Source organism: Podarcis erhardii, assembly GCF_964252035.2.
Source record: "Podarcis erhardii genome assembly, chromosome: 1".
Taxonomy (NCBI): Eukaryota; Metazoa; Chordata; class Lepidosauria; order Squamata; family Lacertidae; genus Podarcis; species Podarcis erhardii.
Window position 1 is genome coordinate 114,466,338 of NC_138497.1, and position 25,771 is coordinate 114,492,108.

Genomic DNA, 25,771 nt, shown 5'->3' on the forward strand with positions numbered 1-25,771 from the left:
TTCCTCTCTCTCTCTCTCTCTCTCTCTCTCTGTCATTATATCATACCTTTCTTCTCCAAGCAGCTTAAGGTGGCAAATGTGGTTCTCCAAGCACAACAACCCTGTGAGGTAGGTTAGGCTGAGAGGCAGTGACTGGTATGAGGTCACCCAGTGACTGGCTTCATGGCCGAATGAGGATTTGAGTCCTGTTCTCCTAGGACCTTAGGTAAAGGTAAAGGGACCCCTGACCATTAGGTCCAGTCGTGACCGACTCTGGGGTTGCGGCGCTCATCTCGCTTTATTCTAATTGCTACACTACATTGCCTATAGGATTATAAAGATGGTTCTTGATGGAAATATGGGAGAGATGCATTCCCACCCTCTCCTAACTGCTGTGTTAGCTCAAGGCATTTCAGAGGCAGCAACAGGGAAGGTTGATGGAGAGCTGACTTTCTTAGCTTCTGCCTCTCCTATTGGGGCGTCATAGCTTTTGTTTAATAGTAGAAGCCGTGATGGAAGGCTGGGGTCTGCACTTTGCCCCGGTCTTTGTGCTTTCCTTCAAAGAAAGCCCTTCTGGAAAGAAAGCTAGGAAGCATAAAGTGTGGTCCTAACTAACCCCACTCAGAGAGTCCAAACACACATGGACAGTCCCTCTCCCTCACTGAGTCACATCCCCACCTGACCATTCAACTCTCAGTTTCCAGCTTAAACTCCATACTCTCCTGATGGATTGAGCATCTCTCACTGGTTGCTGGCTTGATCTCTGAGTCAGAGGAGCGCAGTGGGATGTCTTAGGCCAGGAACACTACGGGTTTTGCTTGTGGAAATGCTTCCAGTTGATTAGATGCTTCTGGGCCTGAGTGCTATTCCCTCAGTCCTGTTCTAGACCCCTGGCCTCATCCTTTGAAGAAGGGGAGTCTGACCCCAGGCCATGACAGGATTGGGCACAAGTGCATCCATCCCTCCAAAATGGAGGGCAGAAACCCCCAAAGGACTAACAAGGATGGATTAGTAGGCACAGAATGGGGAGAGGAGGAGAGAAACTGGCGAAAGCAAGCATGGAAGAGAGTGGTTAGAACATTGCCACATTGCCACATGTTCTCGTTGCAACGGGGGGTTGGTTTTTCCACAGGTAGCACTGGGTTTATGGCATGCATGTCCTGCTGAAACACCAGAAGCTCCACTTGTATTGCCAATCCACCAGCTTTCCCTCAATCTCTCAACCTCTTTTTTTAATGGTGTTTTCATTTTAATGAGGCTGATTTATTGTGTGTTTTGATTACGGGTGTTTATCCATTTCAGCGTTTCAATTGGTTTGTTTGATAGTGTAACTATGGATGGTTATATTCTGTGTAACCAGTTGTTGTTTTTAGACTTCATAAAAGTATACAAAGTAGAAGCTGCCATAGAAGCCAATTTGGACATGAAGAAATATATAGACAAACAAACAAGCCGCTGTGTTGCAGGGCCCCTGCGTGGAATAATAATTAGCACGATAACAAAATAAATAGCACCATAACATGACGATAAGACTTCCATTTAAAACAAACAAGCAGACACGATATTGGGCTCAGGAGGAGAAGCATATAAATATTCAAAAAGCTTTAGGCTGATGCAGCTCTGGCTGCCGTAACCTTAACCCCTCTTTCTGTTATTTTTCTCCAGTCATTCGAGCTAAAGTGAAGGAGGTGAAGACCAAATGTCACGATGTCACTGCAGTAGTGGAAGTGAAGGAGATACTAAAATCTTCCTTGGTGAACATTCCTAGGGACACTGTAAACCTGTACACAAACTCTGGCTGCCTCTGCCCACCTCTCAGTGCTAACGAAGAATACATCATCATGGGTTACGAAGATGAAGAGCGCTCGAGGTAACTGTTCTTTCTCCCCCGCTTCCTATGGGGGGCCTTCCTGAAGAGGGATGCTACATCGGTTTGTACCACTACATAAAAGGTCCCATTGCACATTGGGAACTAGCCTTCCAAAGGTCTTTTAAGTATGCTGAACAAGGCCTCATCTGAAGATGTATCAGTAATCAGGCTGATGCATATGGAAGAAGATGCTCCCTGACGCATTGGTCCACACTGCGCGTGGAAATGAAAGTAACATAAGTACCTTCCCCTCAGCGAGTAATGGAGCTGCCAGAAAACATTTCTAGGGATGTAGTGGTATGGGGTAAGGGTGGGGGTGGCAATTACCAGGGAAGAATAGTTTGAAGAAGAAGAAGAGTTTGGATTTGATATCCCGCTTTATCACTACATTAAGGAGTCTCAAAGCAGCTAACAATCTCCTTTCACTTCCTCCCCCACAACAAACACTCTGTGAGGTGAGTGAGGCTGAGAGACTTCAGAGAAGTGTGACTAGCCCAAGGTCACCCAGCAGCTGCATGTGGAGGAGCGGGGAATCGAACCCGGTTCACCAGATTACGAGTCTACCGCTCTTAACCACTACACCAGAAGTTGAGTGGTAGTCCATAGTTGGCCACAACTGCTATCATTCCTTACCATTGGTCATGCTGGCAGAGATAGATGGGAAGGCATCATATTGGTGACCTCTGTCTTCATAGGTTGCTTTTTCCCCTTCTTGAACATGAAGCACCCCTTTGTCCCTAAATATATTCATTATGCTTGTGTGTGTGTATCACATCACATCACGTCATCATATCATATCATATCATATCATATCATATCATATCATATCATATCATATATTACGATGCATTGTTGACATTGTTTTCCTGTAAATGTGTAGGTTGCTCTTGGTAGAAGGCTCCATAGCTGAGAAATGGAAGGATCGACTTGGTAAAAAAGTCAAGGTAAGACAAAGTTTCATGACTTGTTTGATCATGTTTGACCTAAGCTTGCAGAGGGATCCAGCCTTTGGCATCACTCATCAACACACGGGGAATACTTCCAGAGCAAATGAAGTTCTCCTTCTCAATGATCCCAAATCTCATACCATACTCTTTATTCTGAAAAGTATAAATGAACATGTAAACATGCCAAAGATTGCTGTAAAGAGATTCCACCCCCAAATATATTAATATTTATTCATGTGCCAAAAAACGAAATATGACTTAAGACTAAACTGAGGCCCCAAAACCATGTCAACATTCAAAATAAATGTGAAAATCATCAAATTAGTACCAGTGTTTTGTGATTACACCTGCTATGATGATGATAAAAAAATGCACATTACTACTTGTTTATATAATAAAGCAGTTTGAATATAAGCCTGACAATCGCCTTTAAACTCTAAATGGCTTAGAAATAGGATGCTTAAAAGACAACACCCCCCCCTCCTACCCCAAAACAACTCTGCCCATCCCCTGAGGTCAGCCGGAGAAGTCTCTGTTTGCTTGGGAACTAGACAAATAAAAGATTTCACAAGGCAAAAGGATCCTGGAGCAAATATATCATTTTGCCAGCATCGGAATGCCATCAAGATAACAGACAGGCACTTTTGCAGCCTGGAATCTGCAACAGAAAACATTCGCCTTCCAACAGCACCTTGGAAAGCAGCAGGATGCACAAATATATCTCTGATCATAATCCAGCCTTTATTTATTTAAAGCTTTTAAAACTTTTTATACCACCCTTTTATTGCTGGGTGGTTTACAAGATTTAAATATGACACCCCCCAAAAAACACACACACCACTAATGCATTTTTATATATAAAAAGAGAGCGAGAGAGAAAAAGAGAGATATGAGGTCAGCAGATAAAGGTTTAGTCAATGAAACTTAAAAGAATGTGAAAAGCATTTTATAAGCCCAGACACATAAATAGCTGTTTGCCTGGTGCTTAAAAGAAAAACAATATTAGTGCCAGGCAAGGCCCCCTCCCCCAGAAGGGCATACATTCCATAACCAGGGCGTCACAGCTGAAAAAGCCCACGCCTTATGCTTCGCTTTGGAAGTGAAGGTGTCCAGGGGAAGGGCTTCTGCAGATGATGTTAGAATATGGTTAAGTTGATATTGAAGAATCAGCTTGGCACCGAGTCATTTAGGGCTTTAGAAGTAAAACACCAGCACTCAGAACTGGGCCAGGAAGCAGCCAAGTGACCAGAGAAGCTCTTTTGAAAGTAATGAAATGATGCCTGTGATGCTGTATCCAGTGCAAGTTCCGTGCACACAATATTGGAACTTCCTGTCCCCTCCAGTCCCCTCCATGCTCTCAGCTCTGTGGGAGACTTTGTATGCTTCTTTGCATGCAAGGAAGCCTCTGAACCCTTCAAATAGCCAATTGGGTCTAATATCCAATGCAGCAGCTCGACTGGTGATTGGGAGTGGCCATTGAGACCATATAACACCGGTCCTGAAAGACCTACATTGGCTTCCAGTACGTTTCTGAGCAGAATTCAAAGTGTTGGTGCTGACCTTTAAAGCCCTAAACGGCCTTGGCCCAGTATACCTGAAGGAGCGTCTCCATCCCCATCATATATTCTGTTGGGAGCCCCCCAGAGTGGCTGGGGAGACTCAGTCAGATGGGTGGGGTATAAGTAATAAATTGTTATTATTATTACAAATTTCTTTAAAGAGGACAAGTCTCTGGTTACTGTCAGCAGTAAACCCACTGCTGCTTTTGGCCAGGTGGATTAATAGCCAATACCACTCCAGTTAACTCCATTTGAAAGTGGATACAACACCAGTGAACCGGTTACCAGTGGTTTCTATCCATTGCTGCTAGTTATATCTGACCATGTAGAGATCCTTTTGCTGCCTCCGTTCAAGTTGTCACTGTTCTTTAAGCCCCATATTGGTTTCTCTCAATTGTGTTTGCTCTTCTGTTTCTTTTGCCGCTGCCAAGAATATGAAACAATAGTTCATTGAGTTTACTCAGTTTGTCCCTTCAGTGGTTTGGAGACCATTAAGTCGGGAACTTCAAGTCCCCGTTTTTTGAATGACTTGGCAACATGAATAAAATGATATGAGCTCTGTAGCTCAAACTTTGTGTGTTAAAGCACATCCAAAGTACCTCAAGGTTCATTCACCACAAACAGAATATATACATTGCACAACCCTGCTTTGACACTTTTCTTTTAAAATGCATTAGTGTCTGCACCCATTGCTTCTCTAAAGCGAAACTGATCTGGAACCTTGAAAATATTATTCAAACTTACTGGCTTTTCATATGCATTTTGTATTTAATGTCATATTCTCAAAATCCTCGCTCTGAAGCCAACTGTTCAGCATCCTGACCCCAGCATGTGGGATTAGCAAATTCTTAAAACAAACAATCTCAGCTATGAATCTGTAGTGTTGCATTTGCCTTTTAGCGAGGGCCAACAGATTAAAAAAAAGATTTCTGGAATGATGAGCTTACAGGGAGGCAACCAGCACTGGGTGAAAAACAATGAGTCTCGACTGCTCTCCTGACAACTAGCAAATGTATAGATTAGAAGATATAGGTCCAAAGAGGAGAGGATAATGTTGTTGTTTGTTGTTGTCCCCCCCCCCCAAATGAGGCCCAAAGGTCAAGGAGTGCAAAAGGCTACTGTCTGCGTGTCAAAGAGATATGTGGACCACAAGGGAATACAGAGTCCAGTCCAATAAAATAAAGAGTCCTGTCAGCCTGGGTGTGGCCTTCTCCTGACTAGCAGCTGGAGATGGAGTGCAAATAAACTTTTAATGACAGTCCTGTCATTTTCATCAGGTAGATTCTCAGGAGGTGGAGGAACTGGAATTTGCAATAAAATATACTTTAAAGTTTGCTCAGCAGCAGAGACTGATAGCACCCTCCATTTGGGCTGACAGGATTACACCATCATCACTTAGTTCCTTCATCCATTGTTGACCACTCTGCCTGACAGATATAGCTGGAATCTCACCCCCTTTTATTGACACCTGTGCTGTCAACTGATAAATATATAAATAAAGGAGCTACTCACATGACTCTGACACAAAAACCCTGCGCAGACACTAAATCATCCCTCACAGATGGCCATCCAGCCTCTGCTTATAAACCTCTAAGGAAGGAGAGTCCACACCTCCCCAGGGAGACCATTCCACTGTCGAATAATAATAATAATAATAATAATAATAATAATAATAATAATAATAATGTTTTATTATTTATACCCCGCCCATCTGGTGGCTCCCAACAGAATATTAAAAACATGATAAAACGTCAAACATGAAATTAAACTTCCCTAAACAGGGCTGCCTTCAGATGTCTTCTAAAAGTCAGATAGTTGTTTATTTCCTTTACATCTGATGGGACAGCGTTCCACAGGGCGGGTGCCACTACCGAGAAGACCTTCTGCCTGGTTCCCTGTAACCTCATTTCTCACAGTGAGGGAATTGCCAGAAGGCCCTCGGAACTGGAGCTCAGTGTCTGGGCTGAACGATGGGGGTGGAGACACTCCTTCAGGTATACTGGGCAGAAAGATTTTCCGAATGTTTAGTCTGAATCTCCTTTCTTGTAACTTGAATCCATTGGTTTGGGTCCTGCCTTCCAGAGCAGGAGAAAACAAGCTCGCGGTGAAGGATAGAAAATATATATATTTTCCACCCAGAAGCAATTTACACAAAGAAGAACAGAAAGCACTCACCAACCTGAGGAAAGCACTCACCAACCTGAGGAAAGACAACAACATAATCATTCTCCCAGCAGACAAAGGTAATGCCACAGTGGTGATGAACACATCGGACTACCAAGCAAAACTATCAAATCTACTCCAAGATCCTGCCTACAAACCTATAAAAACAGATCCCACCACCTACCTGGAAAAAACCACCAAATCCAAAATAAAAGCCTCTCCTATCAGTGAAGAAATCCAGCTAAGAATCATCCCCAGAGAAAAATCATCCAGATGCCCCAAACTCTACGGCCTCCCCAAGATACACAAAGAAGGAACACCACTCAGACCAATAGTCAGCTCCATAGGCTCACCTCTACAAAATCTCGCTAAATTTCTCGCCAAGCAACTTCAGCCCTATGCAGAATCCATCTCTTCACACGTACCAAACTCCTTCCAGTTCATAGAAACAATAAAGAAGCAAAACCTACATCCTAATGACCTACTTGTGAGCTTCGATGTTGTATCTCTCTTCACACAAGTGCCCATTAATGAAGCCTTGACAGCTATTCAAAACAAATACAATCCCCCCGAATACATCTTGGACCTGACCAACCACTGCCTAACCAACACGTACTTCATCCACAATGGACAAAGATACAAACAGATAGAAGGAGCACCTATGGGATCACCCCTCTCACCGGTCATCGCAAACCTGTACATGGAACACTTTGAAACCAATGCTTTAGACAAGTCAGAACACAAACCCAAACTTTGGCTCAGATATGTTGACGACACCTTTGTAATTTGGCCACACGGGAAAGAAAAACTGGATAGCTTCCTCACACATCTCAACAACTTACACCCCAAAATACAATTCACTATGGAAATAGAAGCCAACAACCAACTTCCCTTCCTTGACGTCCTAATCTACAAAAAACCTGATGGCTCCCTAGGACACACTATCTACCGGAAAAAAAACACACACCAACCGCTACTTACATGCACAATCACACCACCACCCTGCACAAATAAACTCCGTAGCCAAGACTCTCATCTCCAGAACCAAACGCCTGGCTGACAAAGACCACTTGACAACTGAGTTACAGAATCTCTCAAACGTGTTAATTGCCAATGGATACCAGCAAAACAGGATTACGAAGCTAATCCAAAAGGAAACACCCCCCAAAAACCAAGACACAGAAGAAAACAATGGCATGGCCCTCCTTCCTTATATCAAGGGCACTACAGATAAAATTAGCAAAATCCTCCATAAACACAATATCAAAACAGCCTTTTGCACCAACCAAAAAATAGCCAATATCCTCAGAAACCCCAAGGATAAAATCCAGTTGGAAAACCAAGGGATCTATGAAATACCCTGCAAAGTCTGCCCAGCCACGTACATTGGACAAACAAACAGACGAATAAATGCACGTATCGCAGAACACAAGAATGCCGTCAAAAAAGAAGAAAAAACTTCCTCTCTTTTCCAACACATGAAAGAAACAGGACACGAAATTAATTTTGCAGATTCCAAATTGCTCTTTAACACGGAACATCACCACAAGAGAATAATCATGGAAGCCATCGAGATAGAGAAACACCCTCACAACATGAACAAGCGTGACGACACATCCCGCTTGCCAGACATCTGGAAATTAGCCCTCCCCACAAAAACTGACACCAGATCCAGAGGCACACAGAACGCCAACACCAATCAACCACACCAGACCCATACCCAGACCCTCTCCACAGATGAATTACAGACACCATCCAGTAGCCAATCCATGGTGGCACCTCCGGATGCTGCACCCCCCTGCAATCCCTACACAGATCTGGCTGACACAAGCCACAAAACCACAGCTCGCCCCTATACACGAAGCCAAGCCAGAGCACAACTAAGTACAGTACAGCCATCTTCTCAGGAAAACTCTTCACAAAGTTCAAGAGGTCAAGACACAAAGACTTTAACAACTAATCCACACCTAATGACCCACCTAAGTGGTACTCAGGATATCACTCAAGAAATCACTCAAGATATCTCTCAAGTAATTAAGGAACAAAAGAAGAAAAGGCACACTAGCCTGGGAACTTCCTCTCTGCCCAGAACATTGGAGGCTATACACCACACCCCCTCTACAGTATTTATAGGAACTCAAACACTGAGATCCTGCTCTGTTCCAGTAACAAGAAGCCGAAAGCACCAGCCTGAAGATGACGAGTGAGACCTCGTCGAAACGTCGCCTAGACACCCCAACTTTTACACGGGAAGACACCCGAGGACACCAAAACCTGCATATATATATATATATGGGGGGAGAGATTAAAATTTGAAGGAATCCAGGAAGACAGAAAATGCATGAAGAGAAACCCACAGTGACAGTTACTGGAAGGGCAAGTGTGAACATGAGATGGGTCAAAACATATAGTCTTGGCCCCCAGCCCTAGAAGCCACAAGTTGTGGTTTGTCCCTCATACTATGGTCGCTGTCTTGCCCGGCTGTTGCACTCACATCACTTGACGGCTTTCTCTGCTCTGTTTTCTCAAATGGTTCCACAGGTGGCTTCACTTAGGCTTTATTTTTTTAAAAAATAAATAAAACTAAAGGCCCTTTTCTGGCTGAGTCATCACGTTGGTGTTGGCCAGTTCATTTGCACAGTTAATACGATCGCTAAGGTGGCCTGGGATTGCTTGATTAAAAGCATGCTGGAGGGGGAGAGGGCAATGTTTAAGAATCGTGTGTCTATGCACCATTCGTTCATATAGATGTATCCTATTTCTTGTTTTCTTGTGTTTCTAATAACACCCCTGGGGCTAATCTTACAAACATTCTTGTGTGTACAAATCATGCAACGACCTCAGTCCGAGCTGGACCACTTGCTGTGGTTTAAATAGGCTGGTGCATAAAACGAAAACTGAATTGCTACCTCTTCCACCCCCTACACCTGAAATAGATTTGGGGCAGGGTTTGGGGTTTAAACACAGTAGTTAGCCAAACAAAGAGGTAATACCCAAAGGTGTCGTTGTGTTAGGCTGTTGCATCAAAAAGAACAAGGAGCCTTGTAGCACCTTAATGACAGACATTTATTTATTTATTTATTTAGATTATAGTTTAGTAATTATGCATTGTAATTGTTAAGAGTGAATTTCTATTTCATCATTATTTGCTGATATTTAATTTTATTGTATTCTAATGGATTGGGTCTTTTTTTAATACTACTTTAATTGATATAAGTTGTTTATGTTAAAGTTACATTTTTATTATGACTCATCTTGTATTGGGTGAGATTGTTATAAGGTGCATGGTCTTCATTGCACATTTTGTTGCTTCTTCTTCGTCAGATGCAGACCGAAGCATACAGTACAAAATACTGCCTCTGTTTTTGCATCTCAAACTGTCATCTTCTTCAATTATTAGAAGCCACCTTTGGTTCAAAATAGTGGGAACCAACTTGATGCAGTTAATTAAAACTGCAGCTGTTGCTGTTGTTTTGCATTACACCAGAGGCGGGAACGGACTCCAGCTCCTCTATCCCTGTGCTAGCTGGGGGCTGATGGAAGCTGGAGTCCACTCACATCTGGAGGCCATGGATAACATGGCCAAGTGAAGATGAGTTCCAATTTAGAGTGAAAATAAAACAAAAGGCTGAATGTATATATATATCTATCTATAATATCTATATCTATTACAGTACATATCTATAATATTGTCACTTTGGCATGTTTTATGGTGCATTTGACTGCAGCTGCATTTAAATTATTTTGTTGCTAATTTTATGGTTATCTCTTGTATACATTGCTGTTTTTATTATGTCACACTTTTTTTGTAAGCCACCTTACAATGAATAGGTAATGGACACATATTTCAAATACAGTGGTACCTCAGGTTACATACGCTTCAGGTTAAAGACTCCGCTAACCCAGAAATAGTGCTTCAGGTTAAGAACTTTGCTTCAGGATGAGAACAGAAATCGTGCTCCGGCGGCGTGGCAGCAGCAGGAGGCCCCATTAGTTAAAGTGGTGCTTCAGGTTAAGAATAGTTTCAGGTTAAGTACAGACCTCCGGAACGAATTAAGTATTTAACCTGAGGTACCACTGTAACTCAAACAACTGCCCTTTCAGTTCTATCCTGCCCGACAGTATCCCACCTCAAAGGATGTTTATACTATAAAAAAATCCAGGGGCAGTTTTAGCACAAACTTTTTCCAAACTAAGATTCCAACAAAACATTACGCTCACCATGGTGATAAATATCTTCATGGTGTTTCCTCACCCACTCAGTATAACAAGGCACAGTTCTCAGTGCATGATTTGTCCCACAAACTGCAACACAAGGCAAACCCTGGCTCATTTCTCCCCAGTTTGTTTTGTTTTTCAGCGGCTCTTGCCTCATCCCTTTGCAGTTGTGGGGAACATCTGAGGTGAGGTGGTCAACAATGATTAAGGAAGGGTGCTATGTTCCTCCAGAACACCAAGGCATAGTTGAAGTAAACCGAGGTTTATAAAGTCAACAACAAATCATGATTTCAGATTGTGGCTTCTTGGTAGCAAATAAAGCACAGTGAAACATACTAAGCCAGTTTAACAAAGCATAGCTTAATAACTTATGGTTTAGTGTCATGTGCAAACCCAGAACATTATGTGATGGTCGCTAATTACCGTAACCAATTGCTTGGTGGAGAATCATTCTGGGCAGATTTTCAGCAAAAGATGAATGTGACGCCCACCCATCTGCAACTATAAAAATATACACTCTTATTATGTTTATATAAGCAAAAGTATAGGTGAGATCTATTCGCAGTTTTTAAAACAGTTGTTTCAGTACTAAGAACCCACAGGGCTGCTCTTCCACTTTTACAATGTGGATCCAGAACTTCATGTGCTAGACCAGAAATGTCAGGATCTTGTCCTACTCGAGAGTAGGAATTCTAACAAGAAACGGAGGAGAGACACTAGATAGACATATTCTCACTGAGATGTCCCTTTTAATAAAAAATGAAATATGAAAGCAGTTCACCTTCACACAGAGATATAAAAGGTTTTTTGTTAGCATTTAAGCATAGTCTGAATTGTTTTTATTCAAAAGATGAGAAGCAGCACATATTTTTTTGAGGGGAGAGGGCAAATGCAGCTGCAGTTGTTTTGGCAAGGAATTATTCCTCTTTTGTTTTACTATAGAATTTTGATTTTAAAGGGAAAGTCGGACATTATTTGGTAGAACTAGTATTGACGTAAATGCTGACATAGCAATGCATGGAGGCGGCCAATGTTTCTAAAAATAGGCATGTATGTTTCCTTGGAGATCAAAATATTAATAGGAATGATATGCCATTGTAAAGGATACAGCAATAAAACAGAGTTTATTGAAAAAGAGGGAGGGATCAAGCTCGAGCAAACTCTTAGAAGGAGGCAAAACCTGCATCAGGACCTCCTCCATGAGCTTTGTAGCGATGTTTTTAAAATAGATGTTTGTTTGTTCTTATTTTTCAGCGCTGGGATCAGAAACTCCGCCATCCTGGGAAGGGCAGAAACGAACCTGGACAAAGCGATTCTGCTCAAAAATCCAGCAGAAGCACCAACCCTCGGCAAAGGCACAACTAGATGCAAAAATGTCATGTGTCAGGAAAAAAATAATAACAGTCCATGGACTTCTATAAATTAAAAGACTTGCCTTGTTGGAGCAGCAAAGAAGAAATTGCACTATTGCACGTTGTATTCTATTGTTTACTATGAGATCATGTTGTAGTCCAGATTAGTTTTATCTTCTTCTTGTGTTTTCTGGCCCCTTGTATTTGTAGTATAGACACGCAGAATTTTTTATTTTTTATTTTTTGGTATATTATCCTCACAAATATCTGTGGACTATTTCTATGAGAGCGGTTTTTTTTTTTTCTTTTTTGGAAAAAAAGGCAAATGTGACACGGTTAGCAGGTGCCAGAGCCACCATTTGTCCATAGTCAACTGAATCTGTTTATGTGCTCTGAACCCATGCAATATTCAAGTTGCCCCATTCTTTTCAGCAGAGGGACTTGATGCGTTCATGCATTGTCTTCTATGTGTAAACCAAGGGTAGGTCACCACAGAGGTCTGGAATGGAAACAGTGACACAGGGCTGGGTCAGATTACCTTCTCTGTAGTGCAGTAAAGGAGTGAGATTGTGCCTTATATGCCCTCTCACCAGGCACACTGGTGAGATGCCCCAGCTTGCTGCAAATTATTTACATAGGGCTTATGTGTCTGAAATTCAGCATGTGCAGGCCCCAAGTGTATATCATTCCAGCCTGGGGAGAAACTGTGTGATTCAGTCCTTTGTACCACTGAGATCTGGGCCGTAGGGTGCATTTTAGTTCCCCTACTGCGCTCGGCACCTATATTTGGGAGTCGGCGAAATCATCTGAACTGGGTCACAGTCACACAGACACTCAGATCCTGAAATTTCCTGGGTTTGAAAAACAAAAGGGCCAAATGTATACATGACTTGGGATCTGTGAGGGTTAACAGTCAAAATTTCAAAAGGGAAGACAAGATGATTTGCAAGTTTAGCCAAGTGGGCAAAAGAACATTGGACCAAACATGGCATAACGTTTTCTGCGTTTTGTAATTAATCTGAGCAAGGGGGAGGTTCTGTTACCCATTAAGAGTTCACCCTCCCACCCCCTCAGCCTGTTAAAACCCTTGTTGGCAGTATGGAAAAGAAGGATTATTACAAAGAGATTATACCAAGAGCTACCCGTACCTATTGGAGTAGGCCTGTTAAATGTTGATTCCTCTTCAATAAACCACTCACATTAAGTCTAGCTTTAAAACATTAACCATGACAAATGCCGCACAGAGGACTCGTTTCTGAATGTCTTAATCCTTGTGGGAAAGGTTTATAGAATTGTGAAGTCTTGCCAGAAGTTATGTTAAACTTGCTCCCCCTGCCCCTTCTTTTGTTGTGAAGCCACAGGAGTAGACTATCTTCACCAGGCCTCCTTTTGGGCAGAAACCTGCACTGTGTCATTTCCACATTGTAGTTCTGATTGTGTTTCAGTGGCTCCATTCAACAGCAGCGTTCGATGGTCAGCATTGAAGATGCATAACTGAATAACGGCCGCTGCTATGAAAATTACGGCCAAGCACCATGCCACGTTTCTCAGTGAACAGAGACTTTATCCTGACTTTCATTCCCCACCCGCTTGCAGGAAACGTACATTTTAATAGCTTTTTGACATATTTCAGTTCCGATCGTCGCATCCTTTAAGCTTTCCGTAATGGTGCCAATAGTTGGGGGGAAAAGTAATTCTGCCTCTTCCTATTATTATTATTATTATTTTTATATTAAAGTACGGAAATATCAGTAGAATACTGAACTAAAACAAAACAAATATTTTAGCAGAAAATAAAAACATTTATGTTACAAACTGTCAGCCTTCTCACTAATAGCGACGGTGCCTTCTGCTGGAAATGAATTCCCTGAAGGGTACTGGAAGTGGCATAGGAACCCCCACCGATGCCTGGTGCGGACCAAAGTTGAGCTTTATTTAGAGGAGCTGCCAAAATTCTGTAGCTGGCTTTTTGAGAGATGGGCAGTGGCTCCACCTCCTGCAATGACCAACACGCCCAGCGCTGACCTCCAGCTTCCCTGCTGCTTGAAAGCCCACCCCACAATGCCCAGCAGCCACTGTGCTGCCCAACAGCCCGCCAAGCACCCAGTGTGTCCCACCCCCCAGCTAGCTACGCTAGTTGTGCTGCTCTGTTGCAGCCAGAAACAAGCCAACCCCAAGGAGCCTTGTGGCATCACAGGCCTCTCTGCCCCTCCAGACTCTTCTGAGGCCACACCCACTTCTCACAGGCTACGCCCCTCACCAGCATTGCTTTGTGCTCTCCTTGAATGTTTATGCCTGGCTGGAACATGTCCGCAAAGTCTTCATAATTCGTTTCGCTTGCCAGGACTCATTATTTGCCAGTGGAATAACAGCAGGCGATAGACCCTGGAAAGGCCACATTCTAGCCATTCAGAACAGACCCAACTCGGTTAGGGCTCTTCAGGTGGTGGTGGGTGGGGGAGAATGAGCATGTTCAAGCATCTTTGGGATGCTACTGAAACAGAAATGAGAGGAGAGGAAACTCTTCTTCTCTAGTCCTGATATCTGTCTTTCACTTGCTGCCAAACCCTTCTGGGGACCATCACACCACAGCTGATGAAGGAGGACAGTGGATAATGGCACTCTATAGAGCAGTGGTTCTCAACCTGTGGGTCCCCAGATGTTGGACTACAACTCCCATCATCCCTGAGCTCTGGCCTTGCTAGCTAGGGGTGATAGCAGTTGTAGTTCAACAACATCTGGGGACACACAGGTTGAGAACCACAGCTGCTTTCCCATCAGACTTTGAAAGTAAGTTAGGTGTCCCGGACAAGAAGATTTATTGCCTTACATGTCTAACCCAATTTTCTCCCATCATGAACCCAAATGATGGTTCCTCGAGGGCTGCTGATACTCCGTGGCACATTGCCTCTAACATGGAGCTTGCACATAATACACCTGCCGGATCAGGTGATGTCTCCACCTAGCAAGGTTCATGCAGGCCTCAATACTGAGAAGACTCGCTGAGGATTTTCCAGAACATATGCTACTGTCCTATTCTATGGCTTTCAGTTCAGGGCTTCTTTCAGACATGGGTTCCTTTTCTCTATAAAACAGGTCTGGGAGCACATCATTCATATGTGGACACCCCCAGCCCCTGATATATCTTACAACTCGTGTGGCTGGGAAAAAATAAAAATATGTTATGACAAATGCAGATGGGCTGAAATTAGCTGATAAAAATGCATGTGACAGCCAACTTGGACCATACGTCAGTGAACTGTGGAAACAGTGATATTTTGTCATATAGCACAGACACAGAGACATGGGTGTGATTGGGTCCAGGGGGACGCAGAAGATGCCTGATTAAAACCACAACCTTTCCCCACATCTGGTTACGATTACTTCAGGGAGCAAATATGCAACGAGAGTCTCTGTGGATAACGAGCAGGATGCTGCTTTTGCATAAACGATAAATTCCTATTACCGTATATCCCTTCGGGTAAAATAGCACGAGGACTAAGCCCTTTACGGTTGACATCCCAAATCATGGCCTTATTATTGGGTTTGCAACATCCAGAGAGACTGCCCTGCAGCTTGCCCATCTTGGAGTCCCATATGCCTAGACCACCCATTTGTATTCAGACCTCCTGTGCTTGGGTGAGTGGGAACAGCAGCATATCTTTCAAAAGTTGTGCATACACCATACTTTTAAAAGCCATTCTCCACCCCTGAAATAATCTTGGGAGCTGTAGCCACCTCCTCACAAAGCAGTGTGCCAAACAGATTCTGGGCACTGGGCTTTATAAAGGAAAAATGCGGAGACTACAGATGTTGCATTCTTAAGGAAATCTTCCTTGAGTGCTCACTGGAAGGACAGATTGTGAAGCTGAGGCTCCAATACTTTGGCCACCTCATGAGAAGAGAAGACTCCCTGGAAAAGACCCTGATGTTGGGAAAGATGGAGGGCACAAGGAGAAGGGGACAACAGAGGATGAGATGGTTGGACAGTGTTCTTGAAGCTACCAGCATGAGTTTGACCAAACTGCGGAAGGCAGGAGTGCCTAGTGTGCTCTGGTCCATGGGGTCACAAAGAGTCGGACACGACTAAACAACAACAACAAGTTCAGCAACATCTGGAAGGCTGGAGGTTTCCCACACACAGCATAATGACTTTGGCCATGGTCTTCCCTTCCTCATACAGAATTCTCACTTTTTTTCAGTTTAGCACAAGATGGCTGTTTTCATTTCACAGGGAGATTTTTATGTTGTTCCAAATGCAGATCTCTTCATTGTAGTGCTCTTTGTTTTCCAGCAAGCGAAAACCCCGATCCCAAGGAGATTGGACTCTTTCCTGCAGTCTGCTAGTGTTTTTTGTCCCCCTCCCCCATTTTTTTGTAATTCAGGGATATATCCTTTGAAATGCCTGGTAGAAACAGTCTCTATCGTGAAGCAGCCAATTAGTCCCAAATGCCTTCAAGTTGCACTTTTGAAACCCCGTGATCAGGGCGGGAAATGACTCCTAATAATGAGGATTACTCCAAGCTTGAAAGTTTATACATACCACTCTCATCAAGCCACAGCATCTGGATTTTAAATATGTTTGGAGCATGCCTTAAACATTTAGATAGCCGTCTATTTTTAAAACAATGTTCCTATTGTTGGCTTGGGCAGGCATAAGTTAGGCTGCCATTTCTGCAAGCCTGTAAAAAGGGAAATGGATAAGGGAATGATGACATGGCTGGGGCTGCTCCTATATAGGCCTTTATGCCTATATAGCTAATTTATGCCATGAAATGGGGAACTTGTGTCTCTTCAGAAGTTGTTGGACGCCAGCTCTCATCAGCCCCAATGACCAGGGATGATGGGGTTTTGTAATCTATCATCTGGATGACTATTTATGTCAAAAAGTGTAGGGGCTAGTATGCAGCCTTGTTTCACACCTTTTGATGTCTTGAACGCTTCCAACAGGCATCCTCTCGCACCCGCTCTAACTCTTGCTTCAGTGCCACGATATACTTCCCGAATTAATAATAATCGTCTATATTGGCATTTGAGAGTTTCTCCCACAATCTGTTGTGGTTAATTGAGTCGAAAGCTGCTGACAGGTCAAGGAAGGCAGCAAAAAGTGCGCATTTCTTTTGACTGGTATATTTGTTCATAATGTGAGGCAACATAAAGCATTGGTCAGTGCTGCTATATCCAGCTCTAAAGTATTGGATGCGAAAAGACTTTGACCATTCAAAAAAGCACTATACAAATGTTTTCCTCACTTTATAATATCCCACCTGTCCTCCGAGGTCCTCAGGTTGGCATACGTGGATGTAGAACCCATCCCATTGTATCATCCCAATGACCTGAGGTGAAAAAGAGAACAAGAGGGGGTGTGGTTTAAGGTCACCCAGTGTCAAGGCTGTCAAGGCTTCGGGAAAGCTTATCCTCCTCTGGCTGCAGCAAAAGCAGAGAAAACAAGGTAGAGTCCTTTTTAATGAATTTTATTCAATCCTAATAAGCGAGAGACAAAAGAATGCAACAAGCCTTAACAATGGCGTTGCTCCAATCTGGGCTCCTCCCTCCTCCCTAGCAACAGCATCTTCCCTTACCGTGGCCACTCATGGTCAAATGTCTTTGAGTCCTTCATTCCTGCATTCTTAACAAACGTCACATTCTGGGAGAAGGGGGATCAGAAATACTTTCCAGTGACAACATGTCATGTGGCTGCCCAACCACAATTCTCCCCCATTTCTTCTAGCACTTCTCTGTTCATTTCTCTCTCTGAGCTGTGACTTTCCTCAAACCCCCCGAAGCCCTGCTGTCAATCAAGGCTGTCTCCCTCTTCTTCTGCAGCACCAGGAGAAGTGTGTGGGTGATCTCCACCATTCCTCCTCCTCCATCTCGCCCTCTTGAACCCAATCCCTGACACTCAGTGACTGTCATGGTCCAATCAAGGATTTGAACTGGGGTCTCTACAGTCTGTGCCTGGTCCTCCAACCATTATGTCCCACTTGCTCTGCAGTAAATAGTAAATGTTGTTATATGCCAAATTTGTTACTAAAATTGCACCTAGCCTCTTCCAAGTCCTATTACCTCTAGGTTTCTTGGAACCACAGGATCTGTTTGATTTTACAAAGCTAATGGATTACTCTCATCAATAACCATATTCAGAAGAGACTCACTGATTTCCGTAGGTCTGCTATAAGTATGACTTAGCTATTGCCCTATGAAAATGTACTGTGCTCTGGCACCCAAGTCTCTTCCCCTGGATCACAACGGGAACTGCAGTCTCAAAGCCCAAAAACATTCAAGAGGAGAGTAAGGGGGAAACGGTCAGCAGCGGAAAACTGCACCTAAAACCTCGCTGCTAATTAAGGTTCTTGTCCAAGGCTGAACAAGCAAAGCAGCTGCTGGAGTTCAGGTTGCCTGCCATTAAGTGCTACCAGCTGAGAATAATTATGAGGCCTCCCAAAGGTAAGTTAAAACCACATAGAAATCATGTTAATTTGGGTAAAATTTATCTAAAGTGGCAGGAGCAGAATTTACTGACTGCAACAGCACTGACGATATCAGTTTACATTATAATGGTAGGTCCGTACTGATGAAGTTCAGCGTGCTCGGAGCTCTCTGTTATGCTTGGAGTACAATTTAAGAGTCTCTAATCTCAGGTCTGTAAAAAGTAAGAATTTGTCTAAATTGCAAACATTTCCTCAGTGCTGTGTCATGCTAAATGCCAAATGTTGTATTTTAATAAGCCTTCAGGAATTGGTTGACTCTTATGTAATCTCTTTTTTATTCTATACAGCAAAGAGGTTTATCCTCGTAGCCCTGTTTAGCTTCCAGCTATACCTATCTGCAAATGTTTTCGATATCTGCAAATGACTCACTCTGGAGTTGTGCCATGAGCTTCTATGGAACTTCAGGAAAGCTATTCTGTACGTAGTAAATGCTTGAAGATTACATCCGTAGATGACAAGGGCTTGTCTGTCTTTTAGATTATATATATATAATCTCCAGATATAAGGATTTATTATTCCCTGTCACAGCAGCAATAATAGAGCTTGCAAAGATAAAAATATAGAAATCTCATTATGCAATCCCTGGTTGTACAAAATGTGGGTTCTCTGTGTTATGGATACACACTTCCATCAGATCAAAGAAACCACGGCCCTTGCTTATCCTAAAGACTTCCTTCCAAATGGGAAAACTAGATAATAATGATGATTTATTCAATTTATATGTCCCAGATGGCATCCGTCTTCCCAGCTGGTCTGTCATGGTAATTAAACCTTACCGGTAGTTGTTTGTTTCCATGCAGGAAACCAATCAGAACACTTGCTTAGCAAATCAACCATGGTTAGTAAACTAAGGACCAACCTTGGCTACAGATTGTATGTGTGGGGGTTTGAAGTGGAAAAAGCCATGATCTCTGCTTCAGGTGTAATGCTAAGGCAAGAATTTTGTTGCCTATGTTGGGTGGGGCAATGAAGGCAGGTGTGCCAAGTGGTGGGGGCTGAGGGGTCTTCAGCCCCCCAAACGTTTTCAAGAAAGGGGTTGGGTTCCCCCAAAATCCTGTGGCCCCACTCCGCCTTCTCCTCCCCGCCCGATGTCCCCATTCCCCACCTGGTGCATGAGCACCGGCATCATGGCAGTGGGACGCCTGCACACCCCAGTCCAGCGCACAAGAGACACATGGGGGCGGGACGCATTACAAGACATATAATGTGACGCATCATGTGATGTGCCCCTGCAGTGTGTGGGGCAGGTCAGCACCCTTGAATGCAGGTACGCACAGATCTTACACAGCAAACCGTGGTTTGTAGCTTACTGTGATATGCAGACATAGCCAGTATAGTAAATGCATGATCACTTTTCCATATCTCAGAGCTCAGTCTCTTCTACACTGAACACGCTCACATTTATTTGGGTGCCAGGACTGCAAACCTACCCTTCCCTCTGCTCTAAACAGAGGAGAGGGGCAAACAGCTCTCCATAACCAAGCTTGGCAGTGGCTGACGTTGGTGCTTCCCTAGGACTGCTGAAAAGTGGCGCCTTGTCCTGGATATTAGGCAAGTCCTGGTTTTAACTTTTTGAAATATGGCAACCCTATGCTTCCCCCACACCTTGGTGGGACAATTGATAGAGGGGGCATGTCCACACAATCTTGTTGCCCTGCCTCATATTCTGCTTTTCAAGATGTGGCAGCCATTTTGTGTTACGCTACACCCCTGAAGCAGCCATTTTGTGATGGTGCTCACAGCGCTTCCTCAAAATTTCAAATATCTCTGCCGGTCCCAAAAGGTTGGCTATACACTGTAGGTGCGGTCATAACGGCAAGAAGTAAAAAAACAATTTGTAAAACATTAAAAATGGGGAAAAAAAAGTCTCACAGTCAAGTCTTGCTCCATTAACGTGCCATGTGGTTTGGTGAATGCTTATGTAGCAAAAGGAGGGTTTTAACACACCTGACCCAGGGCAGCAAATCAAAACCTTTGAGCCATCCTATGTCACATACAGTGATATAGAAATTTCTGTCCATGCTGCATCTTTCTCCTTCAAAGTGTTGGTGCACTTACAAGCCAGGATTCAAAAAGCCTGACCTCTATGCCCTCAAAGTATCACAGGAAGAGCTTTCTAATTCGGGTGATACATTGCCAAGAAAGAGGATAAAGATTTGCATGAAATTTGCATATCCTAATTTACATGTATGGATGTCTATTTAGAAAAGATTATTGTTCTGGAAACAAAAATACATCTCCTAGTGGAGAAGAAAGGGAGGAGACCTGTGAATAGGAATTAACACCAAGGCTCCTAACTCACCAGACTTTGACCAGACAACCTTTCTGTAAGGTAGGACACATGCCCACCCTATGTGGGTGACTAATGGGTTTTAAATAAGGAATTAAAACCTGGTTTTGATGAAGGAGGTCAACACAACCGTGCTATTTAAAGCTTCAGTGGTCCACATGATGCTGGCAAACCATTTCAAAACCAGCCTTTGCACTGCATTGTTGCAACCAAGGCAAAACGTGATGAACAAATGTAATAAAAACTGTCCTCCTGTACCTGTTTTTGTTGGAAATGCATCAGATGCCTGACTTCAGCAGCACATCTGACTAGAACATCTGCCCCAGGAGTTTGGCTTTGGAGAGCATTTGTCCTTGCACAGAAGGAAGCCTTGGATTTCTTTGGCTGGAAAAACCTGTTGGAGAGGATTGCATTCATTCCTGGATTTCTGCACAGTCTTTGCCTTGAAACGAGCTTCTAAGACATCAGCAATTGCAATGTTTTGGTTGGTTATCTTAACTCTAGAGAAAGGATCAAACACCTCAGTCAGTTCTTTTTAAAGAACATTTTGCTTCTGCTTCCTTAGCAGAATATTTGTGTTTATTTTCATGTTTCCGCTGCCACAGGGATCTGTTTTGGATCTGGATAACTTATGATTCTCTCTCTCTCTCTCTCTCTCTCTCTGTCTGTCTCTCAATGTAATATGGGAGCAATGGCATTCAGGTTTGCTGGTGTGTTTAAGCTGCACCCCCCCCATGCTTAACCCATATGCTTGTAAATAGACTCAAATATGACAAAATGCCAAAGTCTTGCAGTAACCACCTTTTGAAGGAAACCCAACCGAGATAATTGTTGTCTTATCTGGAGAAGGTGGCTGAGCATAACAGTACAGCATCTATTATTATTTCTCCTCCTTGCACATTCCCATGTTGACTATAGGAGCTATTATAAACGAATATGGTTCTGGTCCAGTTCCCAAGAGATGACTGTTCCATTTGAAAGTGACTTGTCTCTTCAGCTAGGGAAACTAAAAAGAAAATATTGAATGGGAATCTAATGTAGACATCATTTAACATTGGTTTGCTTTTTTGGGGGGGGGGATGCTAGTTGCTTGTTTAGAGTTTGTTTAGAGATTCAGAAAACGGAATTTAAAGGTCTTGAACCCAGAACCACAACATGAAAGCTTAAGAGGAGGACAATGTACTGGATGAAACCATTTATTACTGTAGTAGAAAAGTTCAAGACGTAATTAGACTGCAGTTGAAACTGACACAGCAGCATCTACAGCTGTGATATTTTCAAAAGGAATACTGTGTTCCGATCCTATCCACTCCAGTGTTCTTGTATCTGCTAACGGGAAGAACCAGAAGGTTAGTAACTCCCTGTGTTACTAAATTATAATTCTGATGTTCTTAGCTTTAGGGGGGGGGGGACAGCTGGTGATTCAGTAACAGAAATGTATTCATAGCTGAGCTAATTACTCTGGGCACTTGAACATGCAGGCTTCACCAAATAATTGTGGTTTATGGAAGTGTCTTTCTGCTGAAAAATAAAACCTGTTTTCCGCAGGTGCAGAATAATTCTTACATAAACACACAGGAAAAAACTGTAGCCACTCATAAAAGTGAGCGGTTGCAAAGAATATCCACCTTAAAAAAAACAACCAAAACAATATTCTAGATGCCCAGTCTTTAGGGAGAGGAAGGTTATTATTCCAAATTCCCAGCATGAGATTTTCAAATAAAAATTGGGGGCAGTACAGTACAGATACAGGGTGAGTCCTTTAAAAGATGCCCCGTGGATACAGAGTACACATGTTCTGAAAAGACTCACCCTGTACTAATACAGAAAAACAATATAAGACATTGGCAAGCACCAACATTGGTGGGCGTGTGCGTGTGTGTTACATTAGGTTGACTCCTAGAGATGATATATAATGAAGGCATACTCAGGAGTAGACCCATTGAAATCAATGAAATAGGAGCGAATGTCTGCTCATAAGTGCTCCCTTATTTTTTCCAGAATCTGCCGTATCTCGCCCTAGCCCATCCTTGGTTTGCACTGGATGGTTGGCACATTCCCTGGAACTGCATGGCTCTCCGTCCTTTCCGCAAACAGAAAGGTAATTCTAGATCCACTCCAATGTATTTGTTACTTATTAAGGTGACTGCCTCAAGGCCCCCCCCCCCCACGCCAACCTCATATGGACAATCTAGTGAGAAAACTTAGAAGACTAGCACATTTTTCATGGCGCAAACTTTTCACAGGCACAGTTATCAAATGCACTGTGAAAACTTCTGCCAGTCTTTAATTTGCTTTGGCGCTTTCATCACTGAGCAGAACAATGTTCAGAAGGCACTTGGAATACTGAAAATAGAAAAGAAGAAGAAGAAAGCCAGTAGTTACGTTTTACAACTCTGTTCAAAGGGCTGGGAGCAGGCTGGCATCCAAACAGATGAAGCCGGTTGCTCGAAACTGCAGGAGCATCATCTGGTTGGCCACTGTGAGAAGAGGATGCTAAACTAGCTGGGCTCTCTGAAGGCATCCAGCAGTTTCTCCTTACGTTTATGCCTCCAACAGTGACTCGAGTGCCCTGCTTTAAAATCAAACAACATTTCCTGTGACTCAAATAAAAATAAAAATTGTACTTTTAATTCTGTGGAAAATCGCGATGGTGCAACTCAGCGTCTTATCTGCTTGGATGTGGGAGAAGCTTCACCTGCATTTTACAATCATGTTTACTAGAAATTGAGTCCGACTGAAATCAACTTAGGTAGTGGGGTAGAAAAGCTGGAGGGGAAAAAAAAAGCTCATTTACCAGAAGTAAAGTATTGAGCGTCAACTCTGGGAGTGTAGATTTGATTCTGTCCAAACTAAGCCCATTAGAACAAAATATACATCAGGAAGTTTAGTTTGGTCAGAATCAAGAGCACACTTCCAGAGTTAACGCTAAATACCGTACTTTTCCGTGTATAACACGCCCCCTATTTTGAGGGACTCAAAATTAAGAAAATGGGGGGGGGGGAGAGATTCCCCAAAATTATTGAGCTTTATTGGGGGAGGATTGCCAAAAGTTGTTGAGCTTTTTTTTGGGGGGGGCAGAGTTTTTGAGCTTTTTTTTAATTACCGAAAAAAGCAGCAAATCACCCGCCCAATTGCCGCAGCAACAGCCAATCAACAACAGCCCTTGCAGCAGCCACCAATAACGATCTTCAACTCACGGCAGCAACCAGTCCCATTGCCCCACAATGCACTACCCATGTATAAGACAACCCCTAATTCTGAACATGATTTTTTAATTTAAAAAACCCCATAGTCTTAAACACCGAAAAGTGTGGTACGTCAATTCTCATAAACAAGCCACCATAGCTGCTAGAGGGCCATGAAAATTGGTGTCTCGGGCTTTTGAGACTCATCTGCCCATGTACTATCTGAAACCAAAGGGCACTGGTTGCCAGGTGTGACATATATTGGCGTTATTTTCAGCTTTCCTACCCCACTAAGGTGGCTAGTGAAGAAAGTCTTGTTTGGGTCGGCTCTCAGCTACTGCAGTCCATAGCAAGCAATCTTGTGTAAGCACTGCCACCTTCTGGTTACAGTTACCTGTACTTCACAAAATACAAACAGCAGCGCATTGCTCTTCTGAGCATTTGCAGGGTGTTTCCAAAGTCAAAACCTGCGCATGACAGCTTAGCACACGCAACTGGCGGACCGCAAGTGGGGAGCCAACGCAGACACGGCCCATTCCACCCTTTGACTGCCAAGCACTGAAGCGATCGTGCTTGCTCACGACCGTTTGAGCGCTCTTCAAAAGCGGCTTAGAAACCGGGACGTAATGCGGAACATTCTAGAATGTAGGTGGGCTAAGAAGAACGGACTTCTTCCAACTCCTATGTTAACACCCAGTGAATTCTGGATAAAGCTCACTAACTACAATAACCAGAGGTAAAATAGTTGTTCAGACCACAGTTTTTCTTCCCACGGGAAGAAAAGAGAGAGACAGCTGTTTTAGTGTTTCTGTGCTGCTGAGTAGTCTATATACCTTTAGTTCCACAGGTGGAAATTATAGTGTTCTTTTTCAGCGCAAGAAAAGACTGTTTTGTAGACAAAGGTTGGGAGGATTGAATGGGAGAAGGGGTAGGGGAAAAAGCTACAGTTCCTCCACTACTGATCAAGTCTCAAATCCAAAACCAGAAAAGAAAAGCTCCCAGTGAGCATGTCACTCATGGAACAAGCGTCTCTTCCCCTGTTCCAAATGAGCACTTGGGAAGCTTTGTAACATTCTTGCAGCATTCGAGGAGATAAAAGCTGTGCCCACGAAGCCTGATGTTCTCCTTTTTCCTCTTCGCGGAGGCATGATCTAATACTTCCATTGCCACTGCTTCAGTTTGAATTCATTCTGCGGCTCAGAGTTCATCCTGATTGTTGGGAAGGAGCAAAGGGAGGGAGGAAAATAGATAAAAATGATGTAGTAAACTACGGACAAATGTTCCTTTCATGTTTGCGTGAAACAGGTTTCGCCAACCCAAGAGTTTTGGACCGCAATTCCTATCATCCCTGACCACCAGCTGTGCAGGCTGAGAGTCATAGCCCAACAAAATCTAGAGAGCACCAGCTTGGGAGAGGCTGTCATAAAGGATGGTCTTGGGAATATTAGAATAATTTGCCCACACTGCCATGCAGTGCCAGATAAGCAAGATATTTAATATATTTTCTTGAATAAGGTCTGAACTTTGTACAGTGGTACCTCGTGTTGTGTAACCTCCAGGTTACGGAATCTTCGGGTTACGGCTGCGGCAAACCTGGATGTGTATACGTCCAGGTTTCGCTGCTCGCACATGTGCAGAAGCGCTCTATTGAGCCGCACATGTGCGCAGAAGTGGTGCCTCTAGTTATGGATTTTTGGGGTGCGCATGGCACCTC

General features: G+C 43.3%; 2 protein-coding genes across 4 annotated transcripts in view; one reads left to right on the forward strand and one right to left on the reverse strand.

Annotated features, from left to right (window-relative positions):
• Positions 1-13,769, forward strand: part of FRZB (frizzled related protein) — a 35,369-nt gene extending 21,600 nt beyond the window's left edge. For both annotated transcript variants that reach the window (XM_081849338.1, XM_081849339.1), the window contains 3 exons: positions 1,645-1,849; positions 2,730-2,793; positions 11,991-13,769. In XM_081849338.1, the coding sequence (XP_081705464.1) occupies positions 1,645-1,849; positions 2,730-2,793; positions 11,991-12,101 (380 nt within the window). In that variant the 3' untranslated portion in view covers positions 12,102-13,769. The remainder of the gene's footprint in view (positions 1-1,644; positions 1,850-2,729; positions 2,794-11,990) is intronic.
• An 8,280-nt stretch (positions 13,770-22,049) lies between these two features.
• The window catches only part of DNAJC10 (DnaJ heat shock protein family (Hsp40) member C10), a 31,246-nt gene continuing 27,524 nt past the window's right edge, over positions 22,050-25,771 (reverse strand). For both annotated transcript variants that reach the window (XM_081871471.1, XM_081871472.1), the window contains one exon: positions 22,050-25,266. In XM_081871471.1, the coding sequence (XP_081727597.1) occupies positions 25,255-25,266 (12 nt within the window). In that variant the 3' untranslated portion in view covers positions 22,050-25,254. The remainder of the gene's footprint in view (positions 25,267-25,771) is intronic.